Source organism: Anticarsia gemmatalis, chromosome 12 (assembly GCF_050436995.1).
Source record: "Anticarsia gemmatalis isolate Benzon Research Colony breed Stoneville strain chromosome 12, ilAntGemm2 primary, whole genome shotgun sequence".
NCBI lineage: Eukaryota > Metazoa > Arthropoda > Insecta > Lepidoptera > Erebidae > Anticarsia > Anticarsia gemmatalis.
The window spans coordinates 1,456,121-1,472,013 of record NC_134756.1 but is presented as its reverse complement, the minus strand read 5'-3'; the positions used below and the strand labels follow the sequence as shown (position 1 = coordinate 1,472,013).

Below are 15,893 nucleotides of genomic sequence, written 5' to 3'. Positions count from 1 at the left end.
TTGTGTTGACTGTTTTGTTTTGAAAAATATAAATATTTTGTTTAAAATGTAGTGTTCTGTTTTATTATCTAAGTTTAATTAAGGTAAATAGGAACTCGCCGTTAAGATAATTTTTGACACAACAAGGATACTAAGCGCAGATTATATGACTTAATCAGATTTAACTTTACAACTGGCAAGCAAAACAAGAGTTGTTATGTTTACATTTATTTTACTGTGATTATTACTGAGCTCATAAAGATGCGTAAGTACTATTTAAGTGATTAAGCTTATTATTATTTTAGTCTTAATAGAGGATGATGAAGATCTTGATCATTTGACGTTTGAGATCATTTGACATGCAGAGGAAACGAAAATAAATAAACAGGTAATAATAAATAAATATAATTGAATATCCAGTCATGTTGTTAAACGGTGTTAGACGAGATGAAGCTCTGGAAGGCGGAGACCCTCACGAACATGTCGGGAGCGCCGCGAGCGCAAGGGAAGCCCCACGACACAATGCCGACTTGCTGACCGTTGTCACGACGGACCAGCGGGCTGCCGGAGTCACCCTGAAAATACAAGCAGTTAAATGAAAATTTTAATCAATTACTGTCCCACTGCTGGGCACGGGTCTCCTCCCGTAATGAGGGAGGGGTTAAGCTTTGAGTCCACCACGCTGGCCAAGTGCGGGTTGGGGACTTTGCATACCCTCAATCATGTATTAAACAAATTTAATGCATGCAAGGTTTCCTCACGATGTTGACCTTCACCGTTAGACCAAGTGATGATTATTTCTAATGCACTCATAACTTCGAAAAGTCATGGTGTGTTGCCTCGGATTCGAAAATATATAAATAAACATACATAAACTAGACTAAGAAAGTTACTTACATTGCAAGTACCGAATCCAGGTGAGTGTAGTGTGCACAGTTCAATGTGTGGTTCTACAACGGGAGCGTCGCGAAAGTTGAAGTCGATGGCCGCTTGAGCTACCCTCCTCACGCAGTCGTTACCGTCGATGGTGTTCAGGTCCAACTGCAGCAGAGTAGCTGAAAACGAACCTCCAGCCTGGAATGGGAAATTATTTGTTGGTTTACTATCTATCTATCGTATGGTTAGTAGTCAACCTGGTGTCAAAGTTGTTCAAGCCACCCGAAAGGCCATGGTTATCTTAACTGACAACAATCGGGACCGACGTTTTACGTGCCCTCTAAAGCACGGAGACGTTCTGTTCAAATATATGCGGTTACCCATCTATAGAATGATCGCGAATGCTTAACCCACAGATCGTTTACCGACCGGTGAGCACAATAGCTATGAGACTGTTCGTTCTGTGTTCTTGATTACGAAGTTTTGGTAGGCATTGTCATTTTCCGCTAATACCAATATTCAACCGCTTGATTTTGCTTCACGCCCGGTGAATAAATAGCCCTGGACTGCCGGATACTTGCTTTGTTAAAAAGCAGTATACTTTCCACGCAAATAATGCATAGGGAGATGAACGTCTCCGCTGTCACCGACATTCTCAGTGGTATGTTCTATTCCCACCCGGGACAATTATTTGTATGATCTACAAAATAATGATTGTTTCGCGTCTGGCTGTAATTTGTGTCCGTTGTTTGTTTTGTTATGTTTTTAAAAGTCCCCACAACACAAGAGCAGTTATTAGTGCGGGAGTTGTCTTTAAAAAATTGAAAGTGTTAATACTAACCCTAATTCTGCCCCAGCCAGCAACCCTAGTCTGTACACCCGCTCCGACATTCGCGTAGTTCATCCTGATGGTTCGCACCAAGTTATTTAGCACCACATTGGAGGTGGTGATGAGGAGGCCGACGTCGTTCTTGATGGTGCCGGCGACGTAGTGAGGGTGGGTTATATTGCGAGCCAGGTTGTAGTGAGCACCGCCGGAGTTCCAACGGTTGGTACCGACTGTGGCGCGGAGAGAACTGGAAAGAGCAAGATGAATCTTATGTAGCATGTCATTTAAGTTGTTTTTTGCCTGGACTTAAGAACGCAAAATTCGAATATAAACAGGCCACAAATTTATTTGTTTCTCTTTATTGCGTTTTAAGGCTTGCTACATACTATTAGGTGCGGCACGTTCGGTTCGGCAATATTTACTAAACCACAAAGCCGACTCGACTCCCTTGTTCGGCTTGGGCCAATCGGGTTTATCTACACATATTGTATTTTTGCTGCCGGCTAGGCCGAATAATGCCGAACCGAATATGTTTGTTAACTGTAGCAAGCCTAATATTATATGATCTATTTGAACATTTCTTCCTGCTTATTGGATTTTTTTTTATAGCTGCTACCTATTTGACCAGGAGGCTAACCGATTAGTATTTTACCACATTATTTTGTGCATTAACTAATTTCTTCGTAAAAAATGTTGATCAAAACTTCTTCACATGACATACTTAGTAAGAGAACCTCCACTGAACACATGGGCGATGCAGTGAGCAGCAGTCACGATAGTCCTCTGTGAGATGAGGGACCCTCCACAGAGGTAGCTCCTCACCATCAGCCCGTGGGACAAAGCGACCATGTGAGGGTGGCTGCCGGCGGGGGCTTGAGTACCTCCCACGATACGAGCTCCCGTATCGACATGGTCGAAGAAGATGGAAAGGTCATCTTCGGGCGTTGGATAGGCTGGAAGAGAAAAACGGTTAAGTTAGAATTCCATTTTTATATGTGTGACAAGATGTATGGATGTGAATGAAGCAAAGGAAAGTGTGTAAGGATCATACTAAGTGGCGTTCTCTTTGATATTATGGGAAGAAGGCGTGATTTTATGTATGCTTGTATATTTTATTTTGATTGAACTATTTGTCAAAATAGTTAAACTTAACGTAGATGATACCTAGACAATTATAAATTAAATGTCACGGCAGAATAAGATATCTATTCAAGCATAGCATATCGGTACAAAATTCATACCTCTGTTATATTAATTGCACGAATGTTCAGTGATAGTTGCATTAATTTATTTATAGTAATGCACTCACAAATCTAAGTTAGTGATTAAAAAGATGTTATTTAGATAGATAAAAGCGTATCAATGCATCAAGGTGCGTCGAAAACTTTCAAATCACGGAATAACTCAAGATAACTGGTTAATCAATGATAAAAATGTATGTTTTAAATCGCTTTTGGTAATAATATAATTTTTAAATGTATTTCTACTATTTTAATGTTTATGTATTTGCTGTCTGAATTGTGTCACAGTGTAGCTTAAATTAAACATAGTTGGTTTGTCATGCTTTCCTTTTCATTTTTTTCACGTTTCATGAGAATCACAAAAAAACCAAGCACAAATATGTATATTTTTTTTCCTAAGCATGAATTATATTTTTTGCTTCATTTACCCCCGATTCCTGAGTTATATTTAGCGGTAGTTTATCTATCCATTAGCGTTAAAACTCATATAAAAAAACGCTATTGAATAGATAAACTACCGCTAAATGTACTCAGAGACCGGGCATAAAACATCAAATTGTGTTTCAAATACTGCGAGTGGTTATTAATCTATACTATTTTTATAATTTTATTCTGAAAGTTTAATTTTGCAAATTGATCCTTCTTCCAATTAGATTTCCTACATGTTTTTCAAATAATTAAGTGGGTACTTACCCAAGCACCCAGCGAGGAGTGTGACCAACAGAAATCCGGTTTTGAAGTCCATATTGATGAATGCCCGAAAACGATTTGGATCGTTTTTGCAAAATGACATTTATATATTAATTACCAAGTTATCTATAATAATCGAGTGATTATAATCCGAGAAAACCCGCCAACGAAATTTTAAACTATACTTTACATAAAGACGATGCTTGTTTTTATTCTTTAACTGGCTGGCTCTCGCGGCTCCATTTGCACTGCGTCGATATATATGAAAATTAGCCTATGTTTGGTCCTTGTTCTTAATCAGCTTTATGTTAAAATTTATGAAATTCAGTTTAGCGGTTAACCGCGAAATCGACAGTCACACTTTCGTATTAAAATGTTATTAAGTATCATCGGCTTTTGAAGAAAAAAAAATGCTTTCTAAACTAAATAACGACAAAGAAAAGTTTTTAAGAAACAACAATAGTATAGGCCTTTAAAAAGTAATCAGGTTTAGTATACTTTTAACAGTCCGTGGCTCTCTCAGGTACCACTCTGTGACGAATGCGATTCGTAGCATTTCTAATACACTGAAAACAGTACCTCGATTCTCTACCACTATCGACTACCGACGACCGGGTAGCTATCGAAATTTTGACATTTAGAATGTACTGCCAAAATATTTCCTACGACGCCCGTCAGAGGCGTTGATCAGATTTTCATACAAAATTCTCGATGACAGGTCGGTTGTCAGTAGTCGATAGTGGTAGAGAATCGAGGTACTGTTTTCGTGTTTAGATAATCTAATTATTTTCCTTCGGGACTCTTAAGGCATTTAAAGCTGTTGGTAAAGCGGTCCTGAGCTTGACCTCTCACCAATCGTGTTGGTTTACTGTCCTATGGGATTAAGTACGATTAGAGAGAGTAAGTTAGTTTCGATTAAACTGACCTCTGTGGCCAAATATAAGCCGAATAGATATTTTTAGGTTCTCAAATAATGACTGCTTATCAGACTCAAGACCTAGGTCTTGAGTTCGAATTCTGGGTCGAACAAAGTGATAAGTATTTTGGAATTTTCTTAAGAGTAGTTGGAGCTTGGTAACCGGTAACCGGTGCACGGCAATAGACTAGACTCGGGTATATTTCATGCCTTTGTCTACCATTATGAAGTTATAGGTAAAAAAAACAAAAATGTACTTAGCGATCGTTTTCCTTTTTATTATTAGAGAATTAATAACAACGTCATAGACAATGACTGATAATAAGAATGTGGATATAATTATAAATACATTCATGACAATTATTAATCCTTTTATTATCTTATATCTATAAGCGTAACCTCTAAATGCCACGTGCATGATGGGTATTTCGAAAACCACAATTTAAATCTGCTTCTGTAGCGCGGTCGGTAGTAATAACCGACTGATGATCTAGTGGTCTCAGGGTCGATTCCAGGGTTGGACAAACAGTCGGGCAAATTACTTTTTAAAGATTTGTGTTTGAATATTCCTCGGAGTTTAGCAATAGTGTCGACCCCTACTTAAGAGAACTAACATTGTTGATGGTGAAATGCGAGTGTATTTCATATATATCTGCCTACACCTTCGGATGCCGGGGCAATATTATGTTTATTTTATGTACCTAGGTATGAATTTAATCAAATTTATACCTTTCGCATAACTCGGGCTTAAATGACAAAATAGGATAAGCTGCTTAAGAAAAACCTTCAAAGCCTCTTTTCTAAAATACTACCTATCCATTTAATTAATTACGTTCCCAAACGTTGCATGTTGTGTTGCGTAAAGCATTCGTTCAGAAATTCCTCTCCATTTTCCCACAAATATTGACAATTAAACGCTTAAATATACTACCACAACTTATCAATGGCCAAAAGTTATAAGTGGAGATGACAATTGACAATTTGAATAAAAAACTGGTCTATATATGCAAAACTTTTATTATCCCTCCATACTTGATGTTTTTCTAAAGCTTTAAACGGTGTTGGATGCGAGGAAATCCCTGTAAGCAGAGATACGCGCGTACATGTCGGGAGCGCCGCGTGCGCAAGGGAAGCCCCACGACACCACTCCGATCTGCTGACGAGTTTCACGGTGTAACAGCGCGCTGCCGGAGTCACCCTGAGAGAATACATGCATTAATATTACATAGCTCTCGTAGAGCGCAGAAATAGGACCGCTTACTGGTGCGGAAACTATGAGTAACTTGATTCTCTACCACTGTCGATTCTTGACAACCGGCTAGCTGTCGAGAAATTTTGCACGAAAATCTGATCAGCGCCTCTAACTGGCGTCGTAGGAACTAGTTTAGCTGTACATTTTAAATATCATACTTTCGATACTCGACAGTCACTGCTGTAGAGAATTGCGCTACAGTACTGTGGGCAGACTGCGTCTTCCGCAACGGTAGTGTACTTGACTGTTGTTAAGAGGTCTCGGGATTAAATTTCGGGTTAAAGAATAAAGTGAGCATTGACTTTTACTGCTATTAATTTCTTAGTTCTTGCTTGGAGTGTGAAAGGGGATGTATATGGTGTCCTTCAGAGAGGAGATAGGTTTTGCTACTGATTTCTCAAAGCTCATTTCCGATACCATGTACGGTCATAGAATCTGCAAGTTTCACACATGCGGAACCACTTGGTATATTAAAATTAACCTGGTCGCTCAAATATCGGCTCGAAGATACTATTGTGTAGGGGTGTATACTCACATTGCAAGCACCATGACCACGAGAATGGAACGTGCAGATCTCGATGTGTGGTTCAACGGGAGGAGGCGGCATGTTGAAGTCGATGCCGGCCTGAGCCACCGCCCTTATGCACTCCTCTCCCGAGATGGTGTTCACGAACAGCTCCAACAGATTGGCTGAGAAGGAGCCGTTACGCTGCAATGTAAAAAAATTACTTTGCTTTATTTATCTTGTATGAAATTATGCCTTTTTTTCGTGGGTGTATCAAGTGTCTGTAGAAAACTTGACCTTCACAAACTGCTTGAAACTATTTCGTAAACATTGGAGTCAATTGAAATGTTACATTTTCTAGGCCTTAGCTTACGTTTTTCAGAATATGCAAGTAAAATTATTTTTTAAATTATTGTTGAACATACTGCAGCTGTTCTATTAATAAAAAAGACTACTAATACCGTTTTTTATTACGTAGCGGTATAAAGGTTCACTTGTATTTCGATTGAAATTGAAACTTTAACTTCATTCAGACACACGGTATAAACAGTATCCGATGCGCATATTAAATCGCACTTTGAACGGAATAAGAGTTTTATCACTAGATTGGTTAAAATAATACCAAGTCACGAACTAAACCACGATTACATAGAAATAATACTGACCCTAGTCCTGCCCCATCCAGCAACAATAGTCGGGACTCCAGCTCCGACATTCGCAAAGCTCAAGCTGACAGGTTGTGCCAACTGGCTCAGCACAATGTCTGTGGAAGTGATGAAGAGACCGATGTCGTTCTTCAAAGTCCTGGACACGTAGTGAGGGTGTGTCACGTTGCGCGCTATGCTGAGCTTACTGCCGCCTGACTTCCAACGGTTTGTGCCGACTGTCGCACGGAGAGTCCTGAAAGAGAGAATTTTAACTTTGTTATAAAATAATGGTGGATCGGCACTATCATGTTCAGTTCACATACAGCCAAGTTTTTTTTTGAGAACCTTGTATACAAGATGTTCGTGTAGCGGAGATATATACTTATATTATTTAGATTCAACAGTCAGTCACCAGCAGAAGGTTGTCTGTTAACTGCGCCTTTTTTTTATTTGACACACTCTAGGGTAGATAATCGTATTTGTTTACGTTCTGTACAAGGCTATTAAACTATAACCATTAAATAAGTATTAAAAAAGATTTTAAAGAAAAAAGATTTAGTCTTGCACTACGGTGTTTCCATACTGCAATTGCTCTTGCAACGAGACTGGGTAGTATTATTCAACTTGTGCTGTTTTACTTGTAAATCCCCACATGACTTAAAAAACTCAACCACACATCCAAAAAATCTCTTTTGCTCGTATATATTTCTGTGGTAAACCGACCTCATAAGGGTTCCCACGCTGAACACCGGGTCGATACAATGAGCGGCAGTCAGGATAGTCCTCTGCGACAATATTGAGCCTCCACAATAGAAGGTGACGAGCAAGCTGCCAGTTGTCAAGGCGACCATGTGGGGGTGGCTGCCGACCGCCGCCTGGCTCCCACCCACGATGCGAGCGCTCACATCAGTGTGGTCGAAGAAGAAGGACATGTCATCTTCGGGCGCTGGGAAGGCTGTAGACAACAATTATTGATTTGTGTAAGAAAATGTAGGTTTAGTTTGCTGTGTTTTAAATTAATTTATTTAGGAGGTGCGGAGTTTTGCAGACAATATCTTAATGGCATCTTATAGTTTTTGTAGTAAATAGGTACTACGATAACTAATTCGTACCCCGATTCTGTACTATTATCGAGTATTGGCAGCTGGCTAGCTATCGAAAAGAGTTGTATAAAAATCTGATCAGCACCTCTAGCGGATGTCGTAGAAACTAGTTTGGCAGTACATTCTAAATTTCAAATTCTCGATACTCGATGGTTCCAGTTGTAGAGAATCGCGCTACTGTTATCAAATTGCTTTTGTTTGCAAACAAAAAAAAAGTCAAAGCGCTATTTAGAAAGAGGTATTTTTATAATTATTTTTTGGCATTCAATCACTATAAATAGATTAGAAGAAGTAATCATCAGCCTAGCCTTTCTACGAATTATAATGTGTATTTATAGAAACGCTAACGACAGTAGCTTAACTGTGGAAGTAAGACTGAGAAAGCCACAAGAATCGTAACATAGTATTTTATATTGTAGTACAAAATAGTATAGTATAGGTTGATATTAAGGAAATGGCATGAGTTAATGTAAATATTATTTCACTGATTTTACTATTAGGTATTCAGCATTTCAATCTAAACAAGCAATCCTTAATCATATCGGATTTGACGCGCACTTAGATAACATTAAATCAGTTTAATAAGCTGAATCATTAGTCGCAAAATACCCACAGATAGATAAATTAATTATTATTAGCGACGATAATGTTTTAATACTAAGTACAAATGATATGTGAGCTCAAACTTCATTCATACGTAATTTAAATGAGGAAAATTGTCTTTAGGTATAGGAAAGATAACAGAGGATGACACTTATGACGTTCGAAGTTATTTGTGTATTAGAAATAGAAGGAATCAACGTGAATAAACCTTGAATGCCTGAAAGCTGTCTAAAAAAAAGTAAATGTTTTTGGAATAATAGCAAAACACTTATGTCGCTTCGAAGTTTTGGGTGCAGCAAAACATAATGAAGAAACTCTGCATGCTTGAAAGTTGTCTAGAAAAAGTAAAATGTTTTTGAAATAATGCAACTGCTTTTTTTCTGGGAGAACTTATAGAGACTAATCTCTCCTTAATAGCAATAGAGATCCCTTACCCAGCAGTTGGATAGTTATCTATGGGTTAAATTCTCTTCTTTTTTCTTTTGGTTGGTATAGATTTTTTAAAATTATGCGTCATAAAAAGATGTTTTATAGGTCCATCAAATGCACATAACTCAGTTTTCTTTTTCTATAATTCCAGCATTGCAAAAAGTACTTACCTAAGCACCCAGCCAGGAGAGTGAACACCAGAATTCCGGTTTTGTAATCCATATTAAATGACGCCCGAAGACTATTAGCTAAATCAATGTTAATGATACTTATATTAAATAATTATCAATCTCTGATCAATTGATTACGATATGAAACAATAAAAAGAGTATTTTTGCTATTAGCGATATTGGGCTTTGTTTGCATTTGCATTGAAATAACATGAAAATACCCAATTAAGTAAGAGTAGCTATTAATGAACTATAGCTGAGCTGTACATATTAAGACTTTTTATCTTTAAGGTCATCTTGTGATTTGGTAAAGGCTTTTTATTGACTCTATCATGAAACTTTCTTCGTAAAACCATACAATATTTGCGATACCATGTATGTAGAATTAAACTTTATTGATTTTTTACATAAAAGTATTAAAGAAAATGCAATATTGTATAATTAAAAGGCGAATTTAGACCTCCGCGAATAGGGGTACGTCAAGGTTTTCATCTAGGACCAATCCATTGTTATGTTTTCTTTGTGTTAACCACTGTTGCTTCGGATACGGTAAAAAAAAGATATCTTATGGGTCCGATAAAATAACGCACATACAAATTTAAAATTTTCTTTATACTAGTGTCGATAAGTTATGATCAGTAGATAAGAAGATATTTAATCTCTCATTAGCACTTATTGTGATAGCTTTTTAGTTTGATCTTGACCGCACCTGTTCAATTACAAATAGTAGGAGAGAGAGCAGTAAAGGAAGTTAAAAAACGCAAATTTTCATTCCGCAATATTTTATTTTTATTGAAGACCAGAAAACTTATAAAATAAAATATAAATAATACATATTATCCTATTATCTATTTATTTCAACACTCATATCAAATTCTAATTTAAAATAAAGGCCAGTTATACAACTTCTGAAAAAGAGTCGGTTAGCTTATCAATATCAAACAAAATTGCCAGATTCGCTCACCGGCCGGTAAACGATCTGCCACTTTTGGCGCCGTCATTCCATAGATAGGTGGCCGCATAGTGGTATTGGAACTGAGCGTTAAAAGTCGGTCCCCGTTGTTGTTAATTAAGGCAACAGTCGTTAAGCCATGTCAAAGGCTTTTCGTACGGCTTGAACAACTTTGACACTAGGTCGACCACTATTAAGAAAATTTTCCGTAACAGTTTTTTTCCTATATTTGCTGTAACTATATTCATTGGATTAGTTATCCGATACTTATCCGCAAATTGTAAAACTGGCCATTAATCTGATAATTGAAATAAGGTTTCATTACATCTCTTAAACGCTATTCGAGATAACTTCAGTGACTTTATCCGTAACTGTAGGTACTGTAGTCACTGTGGTCTCCGTGACCACCGCGGTCACTGTGGTGGGCTCAGTTGCCTTCACTTGTGGGTGGACTATATTCTCCTGAAGGAAGTCTTTGAAGGCAGAGATACGCGCGTACATGTCGGGAGCGCCGCGTGCGCAAGGGAAGCCCCACGACACCACTCCGATCTGCTGACCGTTATCAACACGCTTCAATGGACTTCCAGAGTCACCCTGAGAAAAAAAAGAAATTTTAGTATTAATATTACTTATCGTCACACAATGGATGTTTGAAGGTCGACGACGGCCGACTGCCGAGGAAACGTTGGCGTGACGATTTGGACTCCTATCTGCGAGCTTATAACGTATTTCAGTTGACAGCTAGTGTCAAATGAATGGTCACATGGTTCAGTACACTTCTGCTTCGACGTAACGTGTTAATCACTACCTAAGAGAGAAAACAATATACAGCATTGTGGCTTCCAAATATTTGTCAACTGAGATACGTGATAGCCCCCCTGTAAAGGTTGCAGGAAATAGTTTAGGGTATAGACCAGTAGAGGAGTTTGGGGAGACCGTCAATGGAACAGGTTATTTACGATTTAGAATATACCAAGAGAGCCTCTGTGATTTGAACATTGCGGGCGATTGCTAGTCCTAGTAGTTTCCTAGGTCGAACAAAGCGCTATGAGCCGCCTTTACACACACACTATCGCACGTTCTTAGGCGTACAGGATTACGCGCGGGAAGACAACGCGGTCTTCGTTCGCGATTTTCTTCGCGAGCTTGACAGATGACACGCGCGGTCTTTCACGCGCGATTGTTGTTTCATGCGCGATAGAGTGTGTGTAAAGGGGGCTGTTGGGATTATCTAAACTGTCATGAAAAATAAATAAATTAAAGCTTACCGAGCATGTGCCACATCCAGGTGAGTGGTAAGTACAGAGTTCTATGTGTCCTTCAAAGGGGAAAGCCCTTCCTTCTTTGAGGGTAGCCTTCGCCACTCCCTCCGCACACGCTCCAGTGTCTATTGTAGTTACGTTAATCTCCAAAAGCAGGGCAGCGTACGTTCCATATGGCTAAAAAAGGGAATATATGAAAATCCTATTGCGAAAAAGATAAATTTCATGTCTGTTGAAAAAAATATCGTAACTACGACGGTATTCTTTCTCATCTGTAGCGCGATTCTCTACCATTATCGACTGTCGACAACCGACTAGCTATCAAGGAATTTGGAATAGCTTTTGATCAGCACCTCTAGCGTTCGTTATAGGAACTATTTTGACAGTACATTTTAAATGTTAAACTCTCGATACTCGGTAGAACCGAAAGTAGAGAATCGCGCTTGCGCAATTTTCTAAAGTCGTTACTGCATGGTGACTAGCGTGCGTTTAACATAGTTTTCGAGGAATAAACTACATAAGTTTGACATAATTTTTTTTCAACGTCCACTTGGTAAAAAATCTATTCTGGTATGAAATCACCCCTTTCATACTCCTATGCTTACGTCTTTTGTATACATTTAAGCTTAAGTTGAATTGTGTAAACTTGCAAACATCTATTTCATGTTCTAAGAAACATCACTAACCTCTGTAAGACCCCAGCCAGCGACTCTTGCATCCACACCACCTTCTATATGTTCAAAACACAAGCTAATAGTTTTAATCCGGTCAGTCAGAACCACGTCCATAGTGGTAATCAGTAGACTGATGTCGTTCTTGTTAGTCGTCGTCACGTAGTTAGGGTGTGTCACGTTACGAAGTAGCGGGTATTCTGTACCATCCCTGGCCCTGTGGTTAGAGCCTAATGTAGCGCGTAGTGACCTGGAAACGAAAGGTATTATATTATACTAACTGACCCACGCAACTTAGTTTGCGTCACATAAGAAGAATAAGAAACGGGGAGAATTATGACCTATACTCATAGGTCATAATTCTCCCCGTTTTTGTAACATTTTTTACTTGTACTCTGCTTCTGTTGGTCGTAGCGTGATGATAAACAGCCTATAGCCTTCCTTAATTCCTTAAAAATTGTTTAGTTCGCATCAGTAGTTCCTGAGATTAGCTCGTTTAAACAAACAAACACTACAGCTTTACAATATTAGTGCTGATAAAAAGGCGTTACCAGAGGTGCCATTTACAATGTAATAGAGATGTATTTCTTCCATTATAATGTCCTCCTAACCGATACCGGCTACAGCGGTCGTTTCAGACAGAAAAGATTTATTGGCCCGACCCAGGATTCGAGCCCGAGACCTCTTGCGCGGCCATATGAAGTTACTTTGGTATATGTACCAGGTATGTTTCTTATTGATAAAGATACTTTACTAAAAATACGCATTTTTTTTCCTTTCTGCGATAGTTAAGCCTTACTACAAATTAGAAAAGTCTTTACACTCCGAAATCTTGAGTGGTATTTGTACCGAGTGTTTCCTTGCTTTGGAGAGCACGTAAAAAACGATCGTAGTTTTTTTTTTTTTTTTTTTAACCTATACTGTCCCATTGTTGGGCAAAGGTCTCCCCAAACTCCTCCACCGGTCTCTATCCTCAGCCATCTCTTGCCACCCATCCAGATAGGTGTCCAAATCATCACGCCAACGTTTCCTTGGGCTGCCTCGCCGTCGTCGACGACCTTCAGGCATCCATTTTGTGACGATACGTAGTTGTTGTCAAAAAATATAATACTTCTTAAGCCAATTCCAAGGTCTTAACACTTAAACACCTCTTACATAAGGTTGACCCCTAACCATACGATAAAATAAAACAGACACTGTTTGTTTTCTGATATGTGAATGCAACCAGTAATAAGCGCTTCGTGTTATTTCCCAGAAATAATACGTAACAATAATCATAACAATAACGACCTCCAGATTTCATTGATTACAATAGTACTAACTCTTTTGTGGTCTTCTCTACCAATCTATACTAATATAATAAAGCTGAAGAGTTTGTTTGTTTGTTTGAACGCGCTAATCTCAGGAACTACTGATCCGATTTTAAAAATTCTTTCAGTGTTAGATAGTCCATTTATCGAGGAAGGTTATAGGCTATATATCATCACGCTACTACCAATAGGAACAGAGTACCAGTGAAAAATGTTACAAAAACGGGGAAAATTTTGACCCATTCTCTCTTATGTAACGCAAGCGAAATTGCGCGGGTCAGCTAGTATAGTATAGAAATTCGAGGCGCTCAGTTGCGCTCACCGGTCGGTAAACGATCTGTGGGTTAAGCAACCGTTGGCGGTCATTTCATAGATGGGTGACCGCATAGTGGTACAACTTTGACACTAGGTTGACCAACATACGTCAAACATACAATTATCACTGATCAACATAGGCAAATTTTTATTGCAAAATCATGTCTCCACTTGCGAAGCCGAGACAGCTAGCAAACAAAAACAAATTACGTACGATGCTAATTCTCCGTGATAGTAGACGGCATCTGTACAATGAGCTGCGGTGAGAATAGTTCTTTGTGTGATGAGGGAACCTCCGCAGACGTAAGCTTTGAACATTCTTCCACTGGACAGGTTCACCATGTAAGGGTGGCTGCCCTTACCTGCTGTAGTGCCATTTACTATGTACGGTTCTGGCTTCTCTTCCGATAATGGTAAGGCTGAAAGAGATAAAATATGGTTTTATTATGATTTAAAATTATTTCGTTTCGATTTTACATTTTTTATTTTTACTACGAGCGAGCTGCGTATTTCGTTTAGGTAAAGGCGGCCATTTTATCTATCTATACTAATATTATAAAGCTGAAGAGTTTGTTTGTTTGTTTGATTGTTTGTTTGTTTGTTTGTTTGAACGCGCTAATCTCAGAAACTGCTGATCCGATTTGAAAAATTCTTTCAGTGTTAGATAGCCCATTTATCGAGGAAGGTTATAGGCTATATATCATCACGCTACGACCAGTAGGAGCAGAGTACCAGTAAAAAATGTTCCAAAAACGGGGAAAAATTTGACCCAATATCTCTTATGTGACGCAAGCGAAGTTGCGCGGGTCAGCTAGTATTTTATAAGAATCATATCGATGAAACAAAGTTTCTGACATCAGCGCGTCGGTGAATTTGGTGTGCAGTGTCTTTTACGTTCTTGGTAAATAACACAATTTCAATTATTCCTTATGTATCACATTACAAATATAATACTTATTCCTGTGTCATCAACTGTAATAATATTTTGCACACCTTAATGGGTAAAAATGGCTGCGGAAACACTAAACTCATGTAATACCTCAATGTAACCCATTTTATGCAAATAATGATTATTGATTGATTATTCAATAATCGCTAAATATTATTTTATCATTAAATTCGACCCCCTATCGTGTTCTTCACACATAATTATATAAACCTTTGACCTATGTTCACGCTGTGAATCTTACGTTTAGATTACATACCTACTGAATATGATACCAGGAACGCACTCACAATAAACACGAACATTTTGATTCCTAGACACTTCTAAGAAACTGCAGTAAATGATCTAGTTTTGATTAAGACGCGAGTATTTATATGCCATCTTATCAATTGCAATTTGTATTATATACTTATTAAACCTTGGGAAAACTAGACGATCATATAAAATACCTATAAGTATGAGATAAACCCCAAGATTGCTTTAATCGATGATTTATTAACTTATTTTATTACGTGGTTAGATAGTAGTCAATCTAGTGTCAAAGTTGTTCAAGAAGCCCGAAAGGCCTTTGACCTTTACCACTGTTATCTTAATTAAATCAACCAGAAAAAAGACGTGCCCTCTGAAACAAGGAAACGCTCAGTTTAAATACTACTAAGCGGCTACCCATCTATTGAAAGACTCCGAAAAGGGTTCCTTTACCTACAGATCGTTTACGAATAGTTAGCAATTTTAATATCTAACAATATTAGCTTTTTACATAGTGTAGAAGTTATTTACATATATGTATAACAATTTTGTTGGTATCATTGCCACTTGTAAGAATCCCTCCACGAATGGTCCAAATCTGACCAGACATTTATATCAAAATTAAATATCCAGTATCTGTTCTGAGCCTGGATGTCAATTTATCTATATAAATATGTATTTAGAAGTATATAAGTATGTGTATCAGTAATTTGGTTACCATAGTACAAGCTCTGTTTAATTTGGAATCAAATGACTGTGTGTGAGTTTGGACATGATACTTTATTGAGCGGTGACAGCCGAGTGGTATAAGTTGACACCTCCCACGCAAGTGGTTGCAGGTTCGAACCCGAGGCAACACACCAATGACTTTTCGAAGTTATGTGTGTATTAGAAATAATTATCACTTGCTCCAACGGTGAAGGAAAACATCGTGAGGAAACCTTGCAT

At 38.2% G+C, this 15,893-nt stretch overlaps 2 protein-coding genes across 2 annotated transcripts; both read right to left on the bottom strand.

The window, feature by feature from the left end:
• Window positions 1-374: 374 nt before the first annotated feature.
• On the bottom strand, window positions 375-9,327 carry LOC142977366 (uncharacterized). The gene is made up of 10 exons (XM_076121245.1): window positions 9,241-9,327; window positions 7,659-7,890; window positions 6,954-7,188; window positions 6,319-6,492; window positions 5,586-5,729; window positions 3,619-3,712; window positions 2,406-2,637; window positions 1,697-1,931; window positions 877-1,053; window positions 375-554 (listed from the first exon to the last, which is right to left on the bottom strand). The coding sequence occupies exons 1-10, from the start codon at window positions 9,290-9,292 to the stop codon at window positions 408-410; spliced, it is 1,722 nt and encodes a 573-aa protein (XP_075977360.1). The 5' UTR covers window positions 9,293-9,327; the 3' UTR covers window positions 375-407.
• A 678-nt stretch (window positions 9,328-10,005) lies between these two features.
• Window positions 10,006-15,058, bottom strand: LOC142977178 (chymotrypsin-2-like). The gene is made up of 5 exons (XM_076120920.1): window positions 14,956-15,058; window positions 13,965-14,169; window positions 12,141-12,375; window positions 11,461-11,631; window positions 10,006-10,786 (listed from the first exon to the last, which is right to left on the bottom strand). The coding sequence occupies exons 1-5, from the start codon at window positions 14,999-15,001 to the stop codon at window positions 10,523-10,525; spliced, it is 921 nt and encodes a 306-aa protein (XP_075977035.1). The 5' UTR covers window positions 15,002-15,058; the 3' UTR covers window positions 10,006-10,522.
• Window positions 15,059-15,893: the final 835 nt, after the last annotated feature.

Excerpts from the sequence above, each read along its gene's own strand:
- LOC142977366 (XM_076121245.1), bottom strand. The coding sequence starts at position 9,292 with ATGGATTACAAAACCGGAATTCTGGTGTTCACTCTCCTGGCTGGGTGC. Across the intron at positions 1,932-2,405 it reads AGTGGAGGTTCTCTTACTAA|TTCTCTCCGCGCCACAGTCG; the intron begins GTATGTCATGTG and ends TGCTCTTTCCAG. Across the intron at positions 555-876 it reads CTGGATTCGGTACTTGCAAT|GGTGACTCCGGCAGCCCGCT; the intron begins GTAAGTAACTTT and ends TTGTATTTTCAG.
- LOC142977178 (XM_076120920.1), bottom strand. The coding sequence starts at position 15,001 with ATGTTCGTGTTTATTGTGAGTGCGTTCCTGGTATCATATTCAGTAG. Across the intron at positions 12,376-13,964 it reads TATCACGGAGAATTAGCATC|GTCACTACGCGCTACATTAG; the intron begins GTACGTAATTTG and ends TTTCGTTTCCAG. Across the intron at positions 10,787-11,460 it reads CTGGATGTGGCACATGCTCG|GGTGACTCTGGAAGTCCATT; the intron begins GTAAGCTTTAAT and ends TTTTTTTCTCAG.